The sequence below is a fragment of the Leptopilina boulardi genome, unplaced genomic scaffold, assembly GCF_019393585.1.
Source record: "Leptopilina boulardi isolate dan_hultmark-lab unplaced genomic scaffold, ZJU_Lbou_2.1 LbouV2_377, whole genome shotgun sequence".
In the NCBI taxonomy this organism is placed as follows: domain Eukaryota; kingdom Metazoa; phylum Arthropoda; class Insecta; order Hymenoptera; family Figitidae; genus Leptopilina; species Leptopilina boulardi.
Window position 1 is genome coordinate 1,685,705 of NW_026137948.1, and position 22,580 is coordinate 1,708,284.

General features: G+C 29.6%; 1 protein-coding gene and 1 long non-coding RNA gene across 2 annotated transcripts in view; both read left to right on the forward strand.

The window, feature by feature from the left end:
• Nucleotides 1-13,789, forward strand: part of LOC127287876 (ornithine aminotransferase, mitochondrial-like) — a 170,416-nt gene extending 156,627 nt beyond the window's left edge. Inside the window, exon 5 of the mRNA XM_051315017.1 lies at nt 13,579-13,789. Within this exon, the coding sequence (XP_051170974.1) occupies nt 13,579-13,751 (173 nt within the window). The 3' untranslated portion in view covers nt 13,752-13,789. The remainder of the gene's footprint in view (nt 1-13,578) is intronic.
• A 5,052-nt stretch (nt 13,790-18,841) lies between these two features.
• Nucleotides 18,842-19,347, forward strand: LOC127287877 (uncharacterized). The gene is made up of 3 exons (XR_007843953.1): nt 18,842-18,907; nt 19,000-19,116; nt 19,173-19,347. It is a non-coding gene; the product is annotated as an uncharacterized LOC127287877 (long non-coding RNA).
• The last annotated feature ends 3,233 nt before the right edge of the window (nt 19,348-22,580 follow it).

Here is a 22,580-nt window from a genome sequence, read left to right on the forward strand (position 1 = left end):
ATTATTCATATTTCATTTTGATTGTAATTTATTCTGTTTTTTATGTTTATATTTTATTTATAATTACATATTATATTTTTATTATGCAATAAATAATAATAATATTTATTAAATTTTTTTAAATTTTAAATGAAATTACTTATAATGTACTTAATTAGGAAACTCTGAATGACCTGGTACAAGACGTCGTAGCATGTACATCAAAATCAGAAGTTGATGAAGACGAAACTCTTAATTTGCGAGGGTTTTTTACATGCAAAAAAGAAACAGCTAAAAGTTGCAAATCGCCACAAGAATGGCGAAAAGAAATTGATTTTTACCTATCTCATCCCTGTGCAGACGCAGACGAAGATGTTTTAGATTGGTGGAAGAAAAATGAAAACTTGTACCCTACTTTAGCTTTAATGGCTCGTGATTTTTTAAGCATTCAAGCAACTTCTGTTGCTGCTGAACGTCTTTTTTCACGTGGGTCATTAACAATTAGGAAATATAGAAATAGACTCAATAATGATAGCATAAAATATCTCATGTGTCTTAATTCTTGGGTTACGTGTTCGTTAAAAGACGAAATTCAATATTTTTTGTCCAGAGTGTAAGATGTATTTTTTTGTAATTTTCTTTATAACTTTTGAATTTCTTGTTATTTTCTATAATTTTGTTAACAGTAAAAATATCTGTGTCGTCTATATATAAAAAAACAAAAATTTGATTTATATATTTACATACAAATGTAGCGTTGATAATATTAAATTATTATAATTATTGCATCTAATTATTATATTATAATTAATTATATTATTAATTATTATAATTATTACAATATTAAATTAATAAAATAAATAAATAAATAATAATTAATAAATTAATAAAATAAACATTGTTTTTAACTGAATAATGTTAAAAAATAAAAAAATAAAAAAAATGGTTATACAATTATTGGATTTTATTAATATAAAAATTTTTTAAATCAAACACTTAAGAAATATGCCCAAATTTTTTTTCAAATTAAAATAAAATTGTAAAATTTATAAATAATTAAAATCAATATTTTTAAACGTAACTAATTTTTCTATAAATAAAGAAATTAAACTTTGAGTTTAAAATTTTCAAAGTTAATTTCTACAAAATTTGAAATAATATAAAGTGATAAAAACATTTTGATGAATATAAACATTTAATTTTACAGAAAATATAATTGGTAGCATTTTATAATTTATTTAAAAAATTAATATTGATTAAATGTAATAATTGTTCCCGTTTGTAGATAGATTTTTAAAGATGTTGAAAAATATTATTAAGGATTAGTTATTTAAATAACCTAACTAATTTTTTTCAATTAAATGCAATCGATTCGTTTTTATTCGTATTTGTAAAAATCGAACGAATTATCGTTTTAACGAGATGTTCGTTCGAAAGAAGACGATTCGAGATAAATTCAGTGCAAAGTAGACGATCATCTGTCATGTGTTCGTTTTTTTATCGTCCGGTTCGTTCGACATGCAACACTACGGATTGTTTTATTCATCTCTACAACGCTTGGAACAGCTTGTGAGCCTCCACCCTTAATAAAATGTGGAAGCCACTTTTGGGCGATTCTTGCTTAATAAGTGTAGAAAGTTTGTGTGATAACTGTCCAAGCACACTTGTTAATGTTAATAATATCTCGGATGATGAAGCAGTTAATTTTCCTGAGAATATCTGCAAACAATTATCTATAGTTCTAGAGCGATTAGAACAACCAAGGAAGCAATTAAAAGAAAATTTTTCAAGGTGGTTTTATTCAGATGATTCGGATTGCGGTTGGAAATGGTCAACCGACGAAGACATTATAAAATGGGTTACTCGTGGAGTTGTGGACTCGGATGAAGAAGCGGTTAGTACTGAAAATATGGAAGAAGAGAGTGTCGAAGAAAATAACAACATAAAACATATAACATATAATATAACATAAAAATAATCATAAAAATTGATATATTTTAATCTTTTATACTGTATGTCAAAAAAGTGTACGTCATAGTCAAAAAACTGGTCTATATGATTACTGAAATATTAAATTTTAGGGAATATTTTTGTTACCAGCACTCGGGAATTTGATAATGTATGTGTGTGTATTTTCTTTTTTGCTATTGTTTTATAATGTTTTTTGATTTTGTTTTTTTAACGTAAATGAAACTCCCCTTATATAGACTAAATAGTCTTCTACCAAGTATATCTTACTCGTTTAATTTCAATAAACGACCACTACACTACTACTTTTGTAGATTTATTTATTATTAATTAATAAAAATAATTTAAGAGTGATAATAATAATATTTAAATATTAATTACAATTTACTATTATTATTTATTAATTATAATTAAATAAGTGATTTAATTTTTACATTATTTTACTTTATTCATTGTAAATTTTATTTCGTATATGTATACCCACACAGCACAACATCTTACACCAGGCCTACAGCAGGCTTATATGTAAGGTTTGTAAGGTAACATCGTAAGCCCATAGTAGACTTACAGTAAACCAAAAATGTCCGCCTTACAGTAAGCTTACATGGTAGGGTCGAGGTAAGCTTACATGGTAGGGTCGAGGTAAGCTTACATGGTAGGGTCGAGGTAAGCTTACACGGTAAGGTCGAGGTAAGCTTACATGGTTGGGTCGAGGTAAGCTTACATGGTAGGGTCGAGGTAAGCTTACACGGTAAGGTCGAGGTAAGCTTATGAGTAAAGGCTGTGGTAAGGTTATTATTAAGTTGTAAGGTTGAGGTAAGGTTGTGGTAAGCTTACAAGGTAAGGCAAGTTATATTCAAATAATAATATTAATAATAAATAAATATTCAATAAAAAAATTTTTCTTTTGCCTTATTCTATTTTGGGAACCTATCATTTCGCAGAAAGTTTTGAAAACAAATTTGGGAGGAGTAGGATTCGAACCCGGGACCGAAGTATATACCTAACAACCTAACCAACTGAGCTAAACGGGGAACTGACAATGAGAAAAGTAATCTTACTTTTAAAGTGGAACCAAGAAGATAATCAACTCCTTAAAAGCAAGATTACTTTTCTCATTGTCAGTTCCCCGTTTAGCTCAGTTGGTTAGGTTGTTAGGTATATACTTCGGTCCCGGGTTCGAATCCTACTCCTCCCAAATTTATTTTCAAAACTTTCTGCGAAATGATAGGTTCCCAAAATAGAATAAGGCAAAAGAAAAATTTTTTATTGAATATTTATTTATTATTAATATTATTATTTGAATATAACTTGCCTTACCTTGTAAGCTTACCACAACCTTACCTCAACCTTACAACTTAATAATAACCTTACCACAGCCTTTACTCATAAGCTTACCTCGACCTTACCGTGTAAGCTTACCTCGACCCTACCATGTAAGCTTACCTCGACCCTACCATGTAAGCTTACCTCGACCCTACCATGTAAGCTTACCTCGACCTTACCGTGTAAGCTTACCTCGACCTCACCGTGTAAGCTTACCTCGACCCTACCATGTAAGCTTACTGTAAGGCGGACATTTTAGGTTTACTGTAAGTCTACTATGGGCTTACGATGTTACCTTACAAACCTTACATGTAAGCCTGCTGTAGGCCTGGTGTAAGATGTTGTGCTGTGTGGGCAGCTACTAGCCTTATATCAATATCTTAAGTTTTATCTCTTTTTGACTTAGAAAGATAAAATTTAATATTCAATATATTTTTAAAATGTAAATACAATAAAAATATTGCGAGTTGAAATAAAATTATGTTTCTTATATTTTTTTAGTAAAATATTTTTTAAAAAATAAAATCGGACAAGTGCGAGTTACACTCGCACTGAAATCGAGGGTTCCGTACTCGAAGCGAACTTATTTGGTATAAAAACAAATGTTTAAAAAATATGTGTTGTATGACAACTAATATAAGTGGTACAAAAAGGAACAATTTTGTAAAATTCAAGAAAATTGTTCCTTTTTGTACCACTTATATTAGTTGTCATACAACACATATTTTTTAAACATTTGTTTTTATACCAAATAAGTTCGCTTCGAGTACGGAACCCTCGATTTCAGTGCCAGTGTAACTCGCACTTGTCCGATTTTTTATTTTATGTCAAGAAAGAAATGAAAATTGGGGTTGGAAATTGATTTTTAAAAGTTCTTTAAATAAATTTTAATAACTTTAAAATAACAAATAAAAGAAAAAAATAAAGAAAAGTATTTTTAACATGCAAAATTTATTAGTTTTATTGTGATAAAGTTTTTTTAACTAAATTAAACTTATTGAATTACTTCTTTCTTTGATCCAAGAGTTAATTCGCTATCTGGATAAGTTTTCTTATATATTTCAGGGTGTTTGTCTCGAAGATGCCGTTTTACTCCAGTTGTGTTGCTGTCCTTCATTTTGACAATAAATTCCTTATCTGTGGGACACAGTTTGCATTTCCCCATTTTACAATCATTTGAAAAGAAAAATTCGAAAGAATCTCCTAATGGCAATCCGCCGTGTTTCCTTCTTTTTGATTTAAATGCAACGGGATTTTCTTGTCCATTGCTATATATGTACATTTTTTATAAAAATTTGGAATGTTTTGTAAATATTTTTAGAAAATTATGAATAATTAAGTAATAATTCAATTTATTAATTTCCATTTCAATTAAATTTTCAGGATTATTATTTTAAAAATACACCAATAACCTTAATTAATTTTCATTATTTATATTTAAGCAAATAGCAATTAGTAACGAAATTATAATACATCTGGACAAATCCTGATTTTCCTCCAAGACGCTCTCCTTTTTTCTTTTAGGATTTTCCATGATTAAATTGTGAATTAATTTTAATTAACCAAACGTCAAAATTAGGACGGCTTGCTCGATTGTTCGATCGGATATTTCGAACGATTCAGAGCGAACAAAAACAAAAGAATAACATATTACCGTCACTCGAGAAAAGTGATCGACAAACGAACTTCATCGATCAATTACGAGAATTTATCGGTTCGACATGCAACACTAACAATCCGTAATATTAATCTCTTTAAGATATTTTAATGTTCCTCCACGATATAAAGGTGCTTATATACCTCAAATTTCGATCAGATGAACATTATTTCTGGACCGTGAAAATGCGTGAAAAGTCATTTTCACGGCGGGTATTTTTGAATTGTTTTAAACAAAAAATGTTTTTTTTAAGAAATATAATATTAAATAATTGTTTTAATATGTAAGAACACTTTAAAATAGTGATAAAAAGATGATTTGATTGAAAAATTTAGCAAATTTTGCTTTAAAACGTTTCTGCTACAAGAAAGTGTAAAATGACGATGTTTGTGAAATGGTTTGTACAGTGTACATGTGTACATGTTTCTTTCAGTTATTCGAAACAATTAGTTGAATTTAAATTTATTTGATAAACATTTCAACTTACCGATTTATTTTCAGCACTCATTATTTATTACAAGTTAAAAAGAACCGACATAACATAAACAAAACTCTGAGAGACACTAACAAGGAAGAAGCACTGTACAAACCATTTTACAAACATCGTCATTTTACACTTTCTTGTAGCAGAAAACGTTTTAAAGCAAAATTTGCAAAATTTTTTAATCAAATCATCTCTCTATCACTATTTTAAAGTGTTCTTACATATTAAAACAATTATTTAATATTATATTTCTTAAAAAAACATTTTTTGTATAAAACAATTCAAAAATACCCGCCGTGAAAATGACTTTTCACACATTTTCACGGTCCAGAAATAATGTTCATCTGATCGAAATTTGAGGTATATAAGCACCTTAACAGTGCTGTTCTCAATAAATGGTGTTTGTAATGCCGTTTTGTTAAAGGAATTGCACCTTGGTCCATAGGCTGCGCGATGGCCGTAACGTTGGGCGGCAAATAGACAATTTCAAAGTTTGGATTCTCCGCATTAAGGTCATCTGCCTTTGGATGCGATGGAGCGTTATCCAATATGAGAATTACTTTTCCTGTCGTTCCTGACTTTTTTTGACGTTTGGTGACAGAAGGAATAAATAGTTCCGTAAACCTATAAGGTTTTAAAAATTAACAAAATGTAAAAACAGGCCTTGAATTGTTTGATTTTCAAATTATTTCTCTTCAATTCTGAAATATTCTAAATATTTCTTAAACATATTTCTATGAATTATTCTTATAAAAAGATATTATATAATTAATGTTTATATAATATTTTTCTGTAAATAATAGTTAATAGAAAAGTTTTCAACATTTAAAAAAAGCTTTTTGCTACTTTTTTGTAATGCGATGCGACTAACGTGACTTTTCTATGACTTATACTTGATTGACTTGTCGCAGATTTACCAATAATCAAAAGCGGAATTCTATGGCAGCCAATAGCGTTGGCGCAAAATAAAGTTGTTACACGTACTTTATTTTGTTTATGGCCTGAAACTTTGGTAAAGAGTATAAGATAGTAACGTCTTCCAGTAAGTACCAGATTCGTGAGCATTATAAATATTTCCCAAACTTAAGTTTTCTTCAAGAATTTTTCGCCTTAAAATTTTCCCAAATTTGTCAGCACTCTCGGGATCATTAGACAGTTTTTCTCCTTTTAACTTATATTGCTTAATACCGTAGCGTTTTTTAAAGTTTGTCAGCCAACCAGAACTTGCCTGTAAAAAATTATTTCTATAAATATGTAAATATTAGATTTTATTTTATTTAATCTCAACCGGGATTTTTTATTGATATAATTATTATGACTTTTTACTGAAATAAGTAATTTGTATAAACTAGAAAATTTTTTCATAATATTGTATAAATTAAAATTTTTATATTTGATTTTACCCTATTGAAAAAAAGACGTATAAATATACGTATAATAATACGTATAATAATACGTATAATAATACGTATAATAATACGTATAATAATACGTATAATAATACGTATAATAATACGTATAATAATACGTATAATTATAATTCTATTAAAAATTTAATAATAATTTTATTTTTTCTTTAGTATTAATAAATGATGTGAAAAATAGATTTTCTTTATATTGTTTATTTAAAAAATTTGTCAATTCAAGAAAGGTACAAAGATAACCACAATAATAAACTTAATAATTGTTAATTGTTAATTATTATTTGTCGTTTTGCAATTTATCGAAGAAATTATAATAACAAACAAACATTCAACACAAGGTTATAGGTTTAACAATTGTTTAAACAATTAATTGTTGTTATTTTCTAACTTTTGATATACATAACCTGGCAAGTTGAACATTTTTGCAAATTTTGTATTTAATTAAGCTGATTAATGTGACTTAATGATTTTTTATTGCTTAAACGATGGTTTAAACAAATAATTGTGGTTATTTATTAACATTCAACCAAAAAACATCTAGAAAATTTTGTTCTTTCATCATTTGTTATTTACAAGTTGAGTAATATAAAATGAAGATATTTTATGAAATTCAGCAATTGTTTAAACATTCAATTTTTATTAACAATATTTTGATTCCGAAAAGATTGTCCTTAAGTAGCTTCTGTTAACGACAGTTCAAACTTAACAATAGTAAACAAATTTTATAAATTGTGGTAACACAGTTATTGTACCGTTTAATAATATACTTCATTAACAAAAGAATTAGTACTTACAAATCTTAAAAAATTTAATATTAAAACAATTTTAAAACGTGAACATAACCTAAAATTTGTACGCAATGTGAAACCTTTATTTATACACGTAATTTTACTTAAAAGTTTTACTAACAAAAGAACAGATTTTACTTATTTAGGTAAAATAAAGAGATATTATTTACATACCTTAAATGTTGGTAAATGGTTAAGTTTCTCAGCAAAAATGAGTGCCTTTTCTTGAAGAATTGGCCCGGTAATAGGCTCACCTTTGTCTCTGGTTTCCTGAAACCAATTAATCATTGCTTCGTCTAAAACACTGTCACCATAAAATTTAGAAGTCTTTCTATAGATGGTTATACTCGAATTTATTTTTTCTAAAACAAGTTTTTCACGGGACCACATTTTGTAATACGACGATTTACTAATACCATAATCACGTTGTATCACCTCTGGCGAGACAGCAGATTTCAATTTCTTTATTACTTCCGCTTGATCTTTATAAGTCAGAAATTTTCTTACGTCTTTTTCACTCATGATCACAATTTTCTACAACACGATTTCACGTAGAATAGCGCCCTAGTTTGTGAACCCGCAAAGGTTAGAAATTAGTACTTCGTTAGTGGCGCTGGGTTGACAAGCTCAGCGCTCCCGCTTCCCCGCTCACCACCTTATCACCCAACCAGTCCACTGCATCAACATCCAGTGCAGCAAGAGTTCAGTGTAGATTTACATTTGTTGTAAAAATTATTCCTTTATTCTCTTCTCTCTTTATTTTTATTTTTTAATTCACAACTTTAAATTTTGTTCAATAATTATTCTTTTAAGAGTCCAAAATAAATTAAAGTAACTTTAACAAGTTTTTTAGTTATAAGCATTACACTAGATAAGAATATTATAAAAATATATATAAATTTCTTTTTTAAATTACTACAAGAAGGATTTGTAACCCATATAGAAAAACAAAAGTAAAAAAGAACATATTTCTTAGCTTAAAAAATATAGGGAAATTATAGGAAACTCGGAAAATTTTAAAATGAGAAAATTTCGGAAAACTTTGAAACTAAATTTTCTTTTTATTTAGTAATAATGATACTAACAAAAGACTGGAAATTGGAATACTTTTTGAATCTTTTGGATGCATACATATATCACGTTCCATAGGTGGTTCACCATTTTTACTAACAAATATTATAGCTACTTCATTACAATGCGGAATGTTAAATTCTGATTTTATAATCTATCACGTTTAATCCACATTTCACTATTTCTTACAGTTACATTTAAAGACTATACTCGTTCATTTTCTTCAATTTCAAAATCTCGCATCATTTTAAATGCTTTAGTAAACAGATTAATATCTCTAAGTAAAATATCTATTTCTGTCAATAATTTTGGTAAACATTTGTTGTTATATGTAACACTCAATCTTTCTGGTACAGCTTCATCTGAGTCAATTATATATAATTGACCATATTTATGTCTCTCTTTTTCATTTGGATGTAAGGATAACAATGATACAATGATTCTCTTGTCCATGTATTCGAAACACATATGGTCTATTTTCTTCAGGAACCTCTAATTTCGCTCCCATACTTGCCAAAGCAAATGTGCTATTATATAAACGAATATTTTCTCTAAAATTTTTACCCTTTGTATTATTAACGTTTAATAAATTTTTTAAATAATCTAGATATGGAGTTAATTCAGACAACTTTACTTGACCTTTATAACAACACGTACTTAATTTATTATCAGACAAACTTTCACACTAAAAATGTAACGCATTTCACCATTCACACATAATATTCATCAAACCTAAATAATTTTGTGAAACTTCATTTTCATTAAAATCTTCTACATTTTTAATAGCAATTACTAACGTTTTTAATCTCCTATTATTTTTCTTATTCTTTTTCAATGTTAATTTTTTTATTAGACGTTCATTTTTTGTTCCTCATTTTCCAACGATAATTTTTTCCTTTTGCACAATAAATTTTTTTCTTAACGTTTTTTTATTTTAATTTCTGTTTCAGGAAGTTTTCGTTTATTACGCGTCTTCTTCTCCTTAATTATCTCACTTTTCATCAGTTTATCTTTTATAATAATTGATTTTCCTAATTGCAGTTCTTTAGATCTATCATAAAATAGACTTTCCCAATCATTTTAACGACTACATTTCTAATATTAACAATTATAACTGATGGAAAATGTATTAAACGATTATTCCTTAAAATTGAATATAAATGCTGTCTCATTTGGCAGTGAATGTAATCTACCGTATCTGGCTTAACATTAAAATATATGAATGTTGCAATAGCTATTGCATAACGACCACAATCAATACCATTTGGTTGTTGATGAACTGCTGCAAAGATTACTTTTGGTTTAGAAGGAAATAATCTAATGAAGTATTTTCTTTGATCCTCATTTAAACATCCTTTATTAAGACTGTCAAATACACTACCGTCGGAAATTGTCGGTACGATTAACGTTCGAGGAGTGGAAATTCGGCGCTGACTTTAAAGCAAGATTTTTCTAGTTAGAAAAAAGTAAGAGACTTCTAACTTAGATAGGGTCAACTGGGGTAAATCCGAACGCTTTTAGTAAGTTTCAACAATAACATAAGTTTTTTCTTTAAAAAAAAAATACTTCCGGTATTCTGGTGCATGAAGTTGTTACTTTACTTCCATAGAACAATTTTATGGGGTAGAAAAATTTTTTGATAAATTACATTCGCAGGAAACTTAGCGTTCGTATTTACCTCGATACTTTGCAACTTTCCTAAAATATGGGGGTAAATACGAACGCCACTGTATTTCAGAAAAATCTTAGGGAAAATAAATTTAAAGTATTGCAATTGTTAAACTTATATAAAAACTCAAAAAAAATACGATAATAAACCTATTATGTAATAATGCATCATATATAAATACAAAAATCAAACAGGTTAAAAATTAAAATGCATTACACAATTAAAACCTTCAATAACTTTATCAAATCATAACGGATTTTTGCAAAACTTGCTACAGAAAGTATTTTGGAGTGATTGAATGTAAATACAAAAATAAAAGTCAAATTTTTTAAATTCAAAATGGCGTACTTTCCTAAAACTTATTTTTAAAAATGATCAAATTTGCTAACCCTGAAACCCCCCGAGTAACAATTTTCGAGCGAATCCAATGAATTTTTTAATTCTCGTCCGCCATTTTGAATTTTGAAAAACTGACTTCAAATTGGTAATTAGCGACCCCAAAAACCGTAGAATACCAAATTTTATTAAGATCCTGAAAAACTTTTTTCAACAAACCATTTGGCAAAAAAATTGAAACACTCCTTCGAGAGAACAGAGATTAAGTTTCTGCTTATTAATTACTAACATGGATACGTATAGAAAGAAAAACTTTTTTCTATGTACTTTTATAATGTTAAAATAATAGTGTAATCAAATAAAAACAATTTTGTGTGGCTTTGATGTAAAAAAAAATTATTAAAAATACCGTTCGGATTTACCCCAGTTTTCCAATTTTCTTGGGTAAATACGAACGGTCTGATATTATTAATAAAATTTTACAGAAGGCAAAAATCAAATATAGTTTCTGTTCTAGTATTCATAACAAACAATTATAAATAATAAAATGAATTTTTAGCTTCTTTTTCTTCAAATACGAGACAAAATACTGAAAGAGTGTCATCTTTGATTTTCAATCTTTTTTGCAATACTTGTTATCTTTGTTTATGCTGTTGCTAATTAACAAACAAAAAATGAGATAATACTTAGAATCTCTTCAAGAGGATCTGAGGTAAAAATTCTCATATCGAACTTATTTTTAAAAATTTTAATTAAGCTGAAATAATTAGCGTTCGGATTTACCCCCCGTTCGGATTTACCCCGACTGACCCTAGTTGGAAAGCTGATAAAATTGTGCTTCTGAATGTATATCAAAAAAATTTTATTCTTCTTTTTTTGTATTTATAAAACCGAAAAGATTTCAAGCAAAAATTATGCAATTTTCGTACTGTCGTACTAATGTTTTTGACTTCCGGCATAATCTAGAATAATGTATGGAAAAAGTTGACATTTTTACAGCATGTTTTTCTACAAATCAGTCGTCAATCATCACTTTTTGCCGCCTCGCTGCTCGGTTGTAGAAAAACAAGCTCGAACATTTTTAAATATATTTGAGGAACTACAAAACATTTTTTAAGTTTTAAAAAATAAAATTAAAGCTAAGAACTTAAAGATTGGGTTAAAATTTTGATAACTTAAAAAATCTTTTGTAGTTCCTGAAATATGTTAAAAAATGTTCGAGCATGTTTTTCTATAAGCCAGCAGCGAGGCGGCTTGTTGATTATCATTTAACATTAGTCCTTCTGTCATTATAATTTTATAGTCGTCATTACTTAAATTAATAAATTTTTCGTTATTTGACATTTTTTATTAGCTTATTAGATGTCCAAAAAAATATTTTTAAAAGAAGTCTATTAGTAAAAATAAGTGAACTTTCTTCAAATGAAATCAAGAAAATCTTATATTTCACTAATCCTATATTTTAATTCCAATTAAATATTAAGTTACAAAATTAGTATTTTAACTTTAAATCAATATTTTAACTTCAAATAAGTAAGGTTTTTTTCTTACTTTTGTCTACTTTGAGTATAATACTTAAATTACGTAAATTACTTAAAAGAGATTGTCCACAAAATACTTTCGGACGTACTTTTGTCTAATTTAAGTATAATACGTAAATTACGTATTATACTTAAATTAGACAGAAGTACGAAAAAAACTTACGCAGTCACCTGGGCCGCTACTGCGGATCCCACCCGACTTTGTCCGTAAAATACTTTCATCATACTGCCTCATCTATTCTAAATACTGGTAAAATAATAAAAATGATTTAAACTTCAGAAAAAAACTGTATCGTAAAAATGAAGTTCCCTTCAAAAAAAACAAAAAACTACTCAACTTTCTCAATGTCTCCCCGTTGATTATTCATTTTAGTGCAAAAATATGTACGAAAAAAATTATTCGAGTAGAAAATATTAAAAATCGAGAAAATTTCTTATTCTGCAATATTACCTAAAAGTTTTTCAGTTTAAAAAATGTTTTGATTGATGAATAAGAGAGAAAAGGCCCGGGGACTAAAATTGATCATGGTCCTTTAACTTATTGGAACAATTAATTCTTACTCAAAAATATGAAAGGAGTACCATATTTTTGCTACACCTTGTATGTATACTAAAGAGCCTCATCAAGCACCATTCCAAAAATGCCCCTTTTTCGTACATAAAATTTTGAAACTTTATTCCAAATGGTAACATATGATGACTTAATGATCCCTGCAAAATTTCAAGATGAGCATATGCCCCCTATCGGAAATACAGGGGGTCAAAACGGACCATGTCAAAAAAAAGAACATGCAATATTATCAAATAATAATATTAAAAAAAAATCAGGCGAAATGGTTCCTTCAAGATTTTTGTCTGCTGATTACGAATTTGAAGTCCGTTTTTACACCACAGGAGGTGTAAACTTTTGCTATGATGGACTACAAACTTTATTATAATAATTATAATAATTACTCTGGCATCAGTCCGGCTTCACAAAGTACCCCTCCTACTCATGTTTATGGTATAGTAAAAATACAAGGTAAGAAATTGATCTTAACTCAAGAGTAAATAGCAGTTTGTCAAAGCCCTTAATAGGATAGGTAATCTGAAGAATTTTTCAAAAATGTGACTGACATTTTGAATTTTGAGAATCTGATGTTAGATTCATAATCAGCTACCCCAAAATCCCCCGAGTTTGGATAACAAAAACCAGATTACGAAAATAAATTTCTTTTCGAATTAATTTTAGATTTCATTTGAATTAATACGGATAACTCAAAAATGTTATCTAAGTTAATGAATTATATTGAACCTTTTAACTAATTTTGCGTTTATTATATTTTTTAATTGTAGATTTTGCAGACGGCTGGGATTTTTGCTTAAAATTACGAGACGCTGGTTTATTATCCAGACCTTCTTATGGTCAAATCATCAGAATAGCTCCACCACTTGTAATTACTGAAGAAGAACTTCGTGAGGGAATAAATATTATTATTACTACATTGAACAAATACATAAAAAAATAAAATTTATAAAGTGTAAAGCAATAAAGAATTTAAAAATATGATCACTGGTATACGTAGTAAAAGCATTGAGTAACATCTGCTTGGGTACAAAGCATAAAGAATGGATAAATTTAAATTAGTAAATTTTTTTTATCTAATTTGGATTAGTGACTCTCTTTTTGCTTTTGAATTATTTAAATTTTACTAATTTATCAATTTTACAAAATTTAAAATAAAGTTGTTCAAATTGAGTGGTGTAAAATGTAAAGTTGAACGAAAGCTGTATGACAACTTCACATTGGAAATATATGGAAGAAAATTTTTTTTTATTCGCTTGAGCAAACCTGAAATTTCATTTGACATAAATTGAATTAGACATAAAATTAATTTGATATAAATTGTATATGACATAAATTCCATTTGACATAATTCTCATTTGTCAAAAATTGCATTTGATATATAATTTATTTTATAGAAAATTCATTTGACATAAACTTCATTTGAAATAGAACTCACTTCACATAATTTTAAATTGACATAATTATATTCCGCATCCAACGAGCCATACACGCAAAAAAAATTAAAATATGAGTTCTTGAATCAGTGTTGTATTTATTTATTAAACACTGAACGAAAAACAAACACTGCAGTACTACTATTGTCATTCTTAAACAGCCATCGAAATTATCTCATTCATAGATTCTGAAAATATTTCATATTGTGAAAAATTATAAAGAGAAAGAAGGTAAATGTCCCAGTCGCCGCTCATGTACCAGTGGCTGCACGTTTATAAATAAATTAAGTAAAAATAAGATCTGTTTCGATTTTTTTATTTATAATTATATTTTGTAGAAAGATAAATGTTTTAGGATTTTAAAGAATATAAATATCTTGAATTTGAAGTTTTTATTTTCTTTAAAAAAATTATTTATTTGCACATGTTCATGAAACCATCGTTTGAGTGACCATTTTTTATTTTTTTCGTTAGATATTGCTCAAGTTTCGAATAATAAAATATTTATTACCTTACTGAACATAATATTCGCTATAGTTTTATGTGCATTATAATTCTATATAAAATGCATATCATTTATGATAATTGTTTTTTTTCTTATTTTAATATAAAATTAAGAGTTTATCGACTGGTACGACAAAATAATAAGTGTACATAGTGTCTGAACGTAGCGTCCAGCGACTGTATTTGTTTATTATTCTTCATGTCCCAAACGCTGGAAAGTGCATTTGACAGACGTTTTGAAAACAAAAATAACCTGTCTAACCGTAAAAATGTAAGTATTTATTTCATTTTTTCTACTTTATTGGCCCAATTTTAAGAGACCAGTTTGAAGGAATTTGATTAGGGTCAGTTGGGGTAAATAGAAACAGATTTGCTAAGTTTCACCAATAATGTAAGTTTTTTCTTTTAAATCGCAATACTTTTCGTTTTTTTGTGTATGGGTAAATATGAAACAGTCATTATTTCTCACAAAATTTAAGAAAAAATTAATTTGAAGTATGCAATATAGATGAATACTATTTTTAATGCATATTTATAATGCTTAAAATAGTGTTGTACACGGAAAAAAATAGTTCGCGAAACTTTCGTAAACTAGTTTTTCACTTTTGGACGGTCCCAAAGTTTGGAAATCTTTGATTAATTTTTTCCAAGATTTCACGAACGTTCATCACTCTCTTCATAACAATCAATGTCTGCGCACGCGCACAAAAAAAAGTTCGTGAAATCTTGGAAAATGTTAATGAAAGATTTCCAAACTTTGGGCCCGTCTAAAAGTAAACAACTAGTTTACGAAAGTTTCACGAACAATTTTTTTCCGTGTAGTTGATAGAAACAATGTTCTCTTTATCTCTAATATAAGAAATATTGTTGAAATTTCTGTTTCCATTTACCCCGAATTTCCAGTTTTTAGGGGTAAATAAAAACACTCTCCTATTTTTAATTAAAATTTGCAAAATGAAAAAATCAAAGTCAATTTTTGTTGTATTATTTATAAGAGATAACTATAAAAAATAATATGAATTTTTAGTTTATTTTTTTCCAAATGCGAGTCAAGAAAGTGAAAGGGTGTTTTCTTTGATTTTCAATTTTTTATGCTATAAGAAATAATTTTGTATAAATATTGCTGCTAATTGACAAACGAAAAATGGGAGAATAATTAGAACCTATTGGGGATGATCTAAGGTTAAAGGTTTAAGGCCGTATTTATTTTAAAAATTTTTTATTTAACTGAAATATAACTACTGTTCCGATTTACCCCTTATTTCAATTTACCCCAACAGACCCTAATACATATTTTGCTTTGTAGTCCTTTCAATTATAAAAATTTTCAAAGTGGCGGAAACAAATTTTTTTGTATATAGAAACATGTTATATGAGATCCTGATCAATTGTCCGGATGTATGTGTGTGTGTGTGTAGATCCCTTTTTTGTTGAGACGATAACTTTAACAGGTTTTAATGGATTTAGATAAAATTTGGTAGGCTCATTTGTCATATTAATATCTCAAATCTCACCAAAAGATTTTAAAAAATACGAAAAAATAAATTGTATTGTCTTTTTTCTAAAAAATTTTTTTTAATTGAAAAAATTTTTAAATAGAAAAATTTAAGGTTATATATAATAAAACCGTATTCCTTACGTCAAGGCAAATCGATTGGTATATATAAAGTATAATTTCAATTTAAATTTAAAGAATTAATGAAATGTTAAAAAATCAAAAATTCACATTTTGGCAATAAAATTTTGTGATTTTTTAAATTGAAGTTTATATATGAAATAATTGTATTCTTTGCATGAAAACGAATCGATTGTTGTATATAAAGTATACATTTGAGGTAAATTTAATAAATTAATGAAAGTTAAAAAAAAATTCTTATTTTAGCTGAAAAATTTTGTATTTATTTAAATTCAAGTCATTGTGTTCCTTGCATTGGAACAAACCGATATAATTGTAAATAATTATAAATTATATATTATTTTTTATTAATTTTTAGAAATTTCAGCTAAAATGTGAATTTTTGATTTTTAAACTTCCATTAATTCTTTAAATTTAACTCAAATCTATAGGTACGCAAATGTTTATATTATTATTATATTATTTTTGTACGTTTATTTCAATGTTAATGCTTTATCCACGAGGAAGCAAATTTTTTTGCTGATCGTAAAGAGGAAGCAAAATGTTCATGTAATGAACATCTGAATTTACAACTTGTTTAATATATATTTCTTTTTATTTTTAATACTTCTTTTACAATAATTAATAATTAATTAATAATTAACTAATTAAATATTAATAATTAATTATTTATAATAATTAAAAAAATTCTTGATAATCACACCTCATTTTAATTCGTTCCATCCGATTACAATAAATTATTTATGACCTGAATATTGTGCAGCAACTGGTACTGCACGACTGGGACAACAACAATTTTACCGTGCAAGCACTACGGCAAATGACTTTGCTCTTTTATAATAAGTTTTTCAAGTTTTAAATGGATAAAAATGGTTTTTCAGCATTGCATTCGAAACATTCAATATCTTATCTTTCAAAATAATATATTTATTTCCATGATAGTATCAATTTTATATTTTGAAAACATCAAAATATAAACATTTAACCTTAGCTGTGCAGCGACTGGGACATTTACCTTATTTTATTTGATGTTGTGTTAAAAGTGTGTCACACTGCGAAGGAACAAATACAACATTACGACAAAAGGACCACAGAAGAGGACTCAGTCCAGTTCTGTTAAAGAATCAAAGTGGCGCGCACATTTATCAGTCCCTCGGAACTTTCTGTCTTCTTGGAGAAAGTAATGCGCAAGCTAGTAGCTTAGCTAACAGACACGAAGCACATGGCAAGTCGCTGAGATTTTGCTCAGATATAATATTAAGCGTAGATGATAATTCAGTTGTTATCGAAAATATTTCAGTTAGTTAAGTTAGTTAAATAGTCCAGTTGTTTGATTTATTAAATCACGTTTTTTCTACCTCCATTTTTCTTCGTGTATATGAAGTATTTTGGATAAGTAGATTGTTAATAAATAAACTAGTCCAAAATACTTCATATATTTCAAGAAAATCGATTTTCTAAAACCTGCATATTCTTGTAGTGGATAGATGTAAAAATGCTATGGAAACTATTATTTTGGTTGGAAACTTAGGTAACATATCGAAAAACGGGGTACAATGGAAAATCCATGCGCCTACAGAGCGTACTCTACGCGCACACAATGTATTCTTTGATATACTATATATGTTACGGTCAATGTCGATTTTTGGGCAAGGTCGACCTAGGATTAATTTAAAGATATTAATTGAATTCATTTTAAAGTAATATAATTTCAAATAAAATTTAATTTATTTATTAAGGAAACAAAATATGATTTTATATTTATTTATTTTTATTTTTTGATTTTATATTTTAGCCACAGAAGATATCTACCTAGAGTGTAATAATAGTCATGAACATTTGTAACCGCCGAATTCTTCTTATCATTCAATTTTACATTTTCCACTTTTTGCACACATTCTTCATATTAGACGAAAGAAATATACGCACTATTATCTGCACGTTTTGCAGATACTAAATCGTTTATAGCATTATTGAACCAGATTTTATAAACTGAATTTTCCATAGCGCATGAAATAGAAAACGCGTCGTCAACTTTAGATAGTTGATTACTCACTAATCGATTGGTTTATAGTGACATTGCAAAATCATTACTGTCGAAATTTGACTTCAAAGGCAATAATATAAGTAATATAGCAAGGGGCTTCTACGCCAGGTTCTGATTTTGGCTAAGTACCTGCAGTCGGTAACTGCTCGGTCGGTAATGCAGATTTCTACTTTACTAGCAACTGTGCTGCGCTCTTTACCTCATGGTAAAATTCTCGCTCGGTCGATAGTTGGTAACTGGTCGACCGAGCGTGCGAGCTAGTTGTGTACGGTGCCGCGCTAGTGGAGCCGCGCGAGTAGTACCCTTACCCGGCGGCGGCGCGCGCCGCTCCGTGCCTGCGGTAGTGGTGGGGTACTGCCTATAAGAGTCGGACTGCTCTCGTGGATCCACATAGTCTGTTCTAGATGAGCCACGAGAGCAGTCGCAAAATGGAAGGGTGCCACTGCTGGCAGTGTATTGAGGAGTAATTGAGAAATGTAAGTACATAATAATTACTCATTAAATATATATATAATATAATATATAATATAAAATATAAAATATAATATAAAATATAATATATTTTTAGAGAGAATATGAGCTTCTAGAAACTCCCCCCAATTACCCCGCAGAAGGGGGTCTAGAGGTGGATGAAGGCTTCTATGAGCTGTCTGCGGGGGAAGATAATGAGGAGCCACCACCGGCAGTAAGTATAATTAATTTTCAAAATTTAAATTTGAAATTAACTCTTTTTCTTTTTAGTTCAAAACTCCACCACCAGGGGAAGGGGGAACTCCCAGTCCAGAGTCACCCAACTCCTGGGTGACTGAAATGGAGTCGCCGGTGGTGGTAATTCCGAGGCGCCGCCACCACCGCCATCATCGCCGCCATCGTCGTAGCTTCCACTACCGGCACACTCATCGCCACCGCCATCACCTTTCCACCGGTGGGTATATTCTTACTACCAGGACGGTGGTGGTGAGGGTGACGGCGGTCGTGACTACAACGATGGCTTCATAGCTTTTTGGAAAAAGAAAAAAAAATAAATTAAAACAAATAAATAAAAAATAAAATAAAAAAGTTTTCTCGACTCATCTCTTTGCGCATGCGCAGTAAGAGTAAGTCTATCTACGCTTGCGTGAAAAGTTCAGAATATTAAATATATATGCTATTGTATATATAAATTTTAAAATGATCGAGTTTACAATGTGTGCGCATGCGTGAATAGTATTCTGGGGAGGCCCATGCTATTGCGCGTGCGCGGTTATATTTAGCTATAAATACAAGGATTGCAAGCAGTGAAACTCATTCTATTCTGTCAGCTAGTGCAGCTTAGTCGCAGCAAAGCAAACTGTAATAGAGCGATCTTTTATTTATTGTATTTTTTCTTGCGTTTTGACATTTAATTTTATTTTATAAGTTTTTTTTGTGTGCTTGGTTCTTTTTTCTTGCGTGTTATTAGATTAAGGATTAGTATATAAGTACATTTTTTCTTTTTTTATTAATAATCGCGTGTGTTGGGCTATGTGTGAGTCAGCGTTTGAGTGCCGATTGTACACGTATGTCATATTAAATATTGTACATGTAGATATAGGTGCGTTTTTGAACGATACGGCCATTTTGTTTCAAGAGCATATTCAAGATGTCTTAAATCAAAATGGACCCATTATCGTATATGGTGTTTTAACTGCTAATTTTAAAAGAGTGCAGAATGAAGTGGAGGTAGTGCAGCCAATTCCATTCTCTTCTAAATCTAACAGCATCTTCCCCACAACTTTATTGGAGGACTGGTTCGAGGTCAATTTGAAGCAGCCAATCCTGAGGAATGTGGAGGAGTTCCATGAAAAGGGGTCCAGCTGGAATCTACAGTCTATAGTTAAGTTAGAAATTAATGTTAATAAATATAACCCCATGCGTGAAAGTTCATATATCAGTTTACCCCCAAAAATAAGAGCCAAACATGCGTGTATTAATGTAGAAAATGAAAAACATAATAAGTGTTTTAAATGGGCTATACTTTCCGCTTTACATGACGTGTCACATCCCAAACGTGTGTCTAGTTACACTGATATTGAAAATGAATTAAATTTTGATGGTATTGAATTTCCTGTAGCGCTGAAAAGTATACCTAAATTTGAAATGCTCAACAATATCTCGATAAATGTATACGGTCTTACCAAAAGATATGGTAATTTCTCTGTTCACCCTCTTCATCTGACCGCAGAGAAGAGGGATCAGCATGTAAACCTGTTACATGTAGTAGATTATTATATAGATGAAAGTGTTAATGAAGATAATGTAAACAATGATTCTAACGATATTGATTTTATGAATTTCCAGTATGTTTGGAATTAAAATTTATCGCGGTTAGTATCCAAACAATTGACTAACCATAAATGTAAAAAATATAGTTGTGATCGTTGTTTACACTATTTTTCATCAGCGGAAAGATTGAATGTACACGATGAAAATTGTAAACGTATGAATGTATGTAGCGTAAAATTACCGAATGCTGAAAATTGTAAAATTACCTTTAAAAATTATGATAATAAGGAGAAAGTTCCTTTTATCATCTATGCCGCTGTGAAACTTTACTTCTTTCCGTTGAAGAAGATACAGATAATTTAAGTAGAACTGAAATTTTCCAGCGTCATAAATTGCTTAGTATAGGTTATTATGTAAAATGTAGTTACGATGACTTTAGATCCGTGTATGTACCGTGTCCGAGGCAGGAAAATGATCCTGCCAAGTAGTTTGCTGACGAGTTAAGGCAATTTTCCGAGAAAATTGATAACGTATTTAAGAATCCTATTTCTATGGATGCCTTAACTCCTCAGCAAATCGCTGATTTTAAGAAAGCAAGCGTATGCCATATTTGCCGTAAGAATATACCAGCTAATGTTAAAAAGGTTCGCGATCATTGTCATCTTACTGGCAAATACAGAGGTGCTGCGCATGAATCATGCAACTTGAATTATCATGAGTGCCAAATCGTACCCATTGTATTTCATAATTTAAGTGGGTACGATGCACACTTTATAATTCATGCTGTATCGACGAGCTTTGAAGGTCGAGTTGACCTCCTCCCCTTGAACAAGGAGAAATATATGTCCTTTACGAAAAATATCAAGGGGAGTGTGGTTAAATTACGCTTCATTGAGTCGTTTAGATTCATGGCAGCATCTCTACAAAAATTAGCGTCATATCTTGACGAATATAAAATTGTTGGATCCGTATTTGCCAGTACGGTGAAAGATCGCGAAAAAATTAAATTATTAACGAGAAAAGGTGTCTTCCCTTACGAGTATTTAGACTCGCGAAGTAAGTTGGATGACACCGAATTACCAGCCAAAGAGAGATTCTATAGTACTCTCTATGATGCTGGTATATCCGATGGTGAATATGAGCATGCGCAAAAAGTCTGGTCTGAATTTAATTGTCAAACCTTTAACTATTACGTTCACCTTTATATGAAAACAGACGTGTTATTACTCGCCGATGTCTTTGAGAACTTTCGCGAACAATGTTTAAACGCGTACAGGTTAGATCCAGCACACTATTATACTACCTCCGGTTTAACTTGGAATGCTATGCTCAAATATACGGGCATAACATTGCAACTTATAACCGATATAGACATGATGATGTTTATTGAGTCGGGTATCAGAGGTGGTATTAGCCAGTGTTGTAACCGTTACGCTAAAGCGAACAATCCCTATATGGATCAGTTCGATCCTACGCAAGACACCCAATATATTATGTATTTTGACGCAAATAATTTATATGATTGGGCAATGGCACAAGCGCTGGTTTCAAGTGGATTGCCAACCCAGACGAGACCTTTAACTTCAACGTACCCGACGACTCTTCAGTCGGGTACATGTTGGAAGTCGATCTCGAATATCCCGAGAGCCTTCACGATTCTCATAAAGACATACCGTTTTGCGCAGTTAATGCAAAACCTCCAATGTCTAAGCAGGAGAAATTACTCACAACTCTCCTGCCTAAAGAGAAGTACGTGATGCATTATCGTGCATTGAAACAGGCTTTCGGGAACGGTCTCAAACTAGTCAAAATACATCGGGTGCTCCAATTCAACCAATCACAATGGTTGAAACCCTATATAGACTATAATACTGCCATGCGAACAACTGCGAAAAATGAATTTGA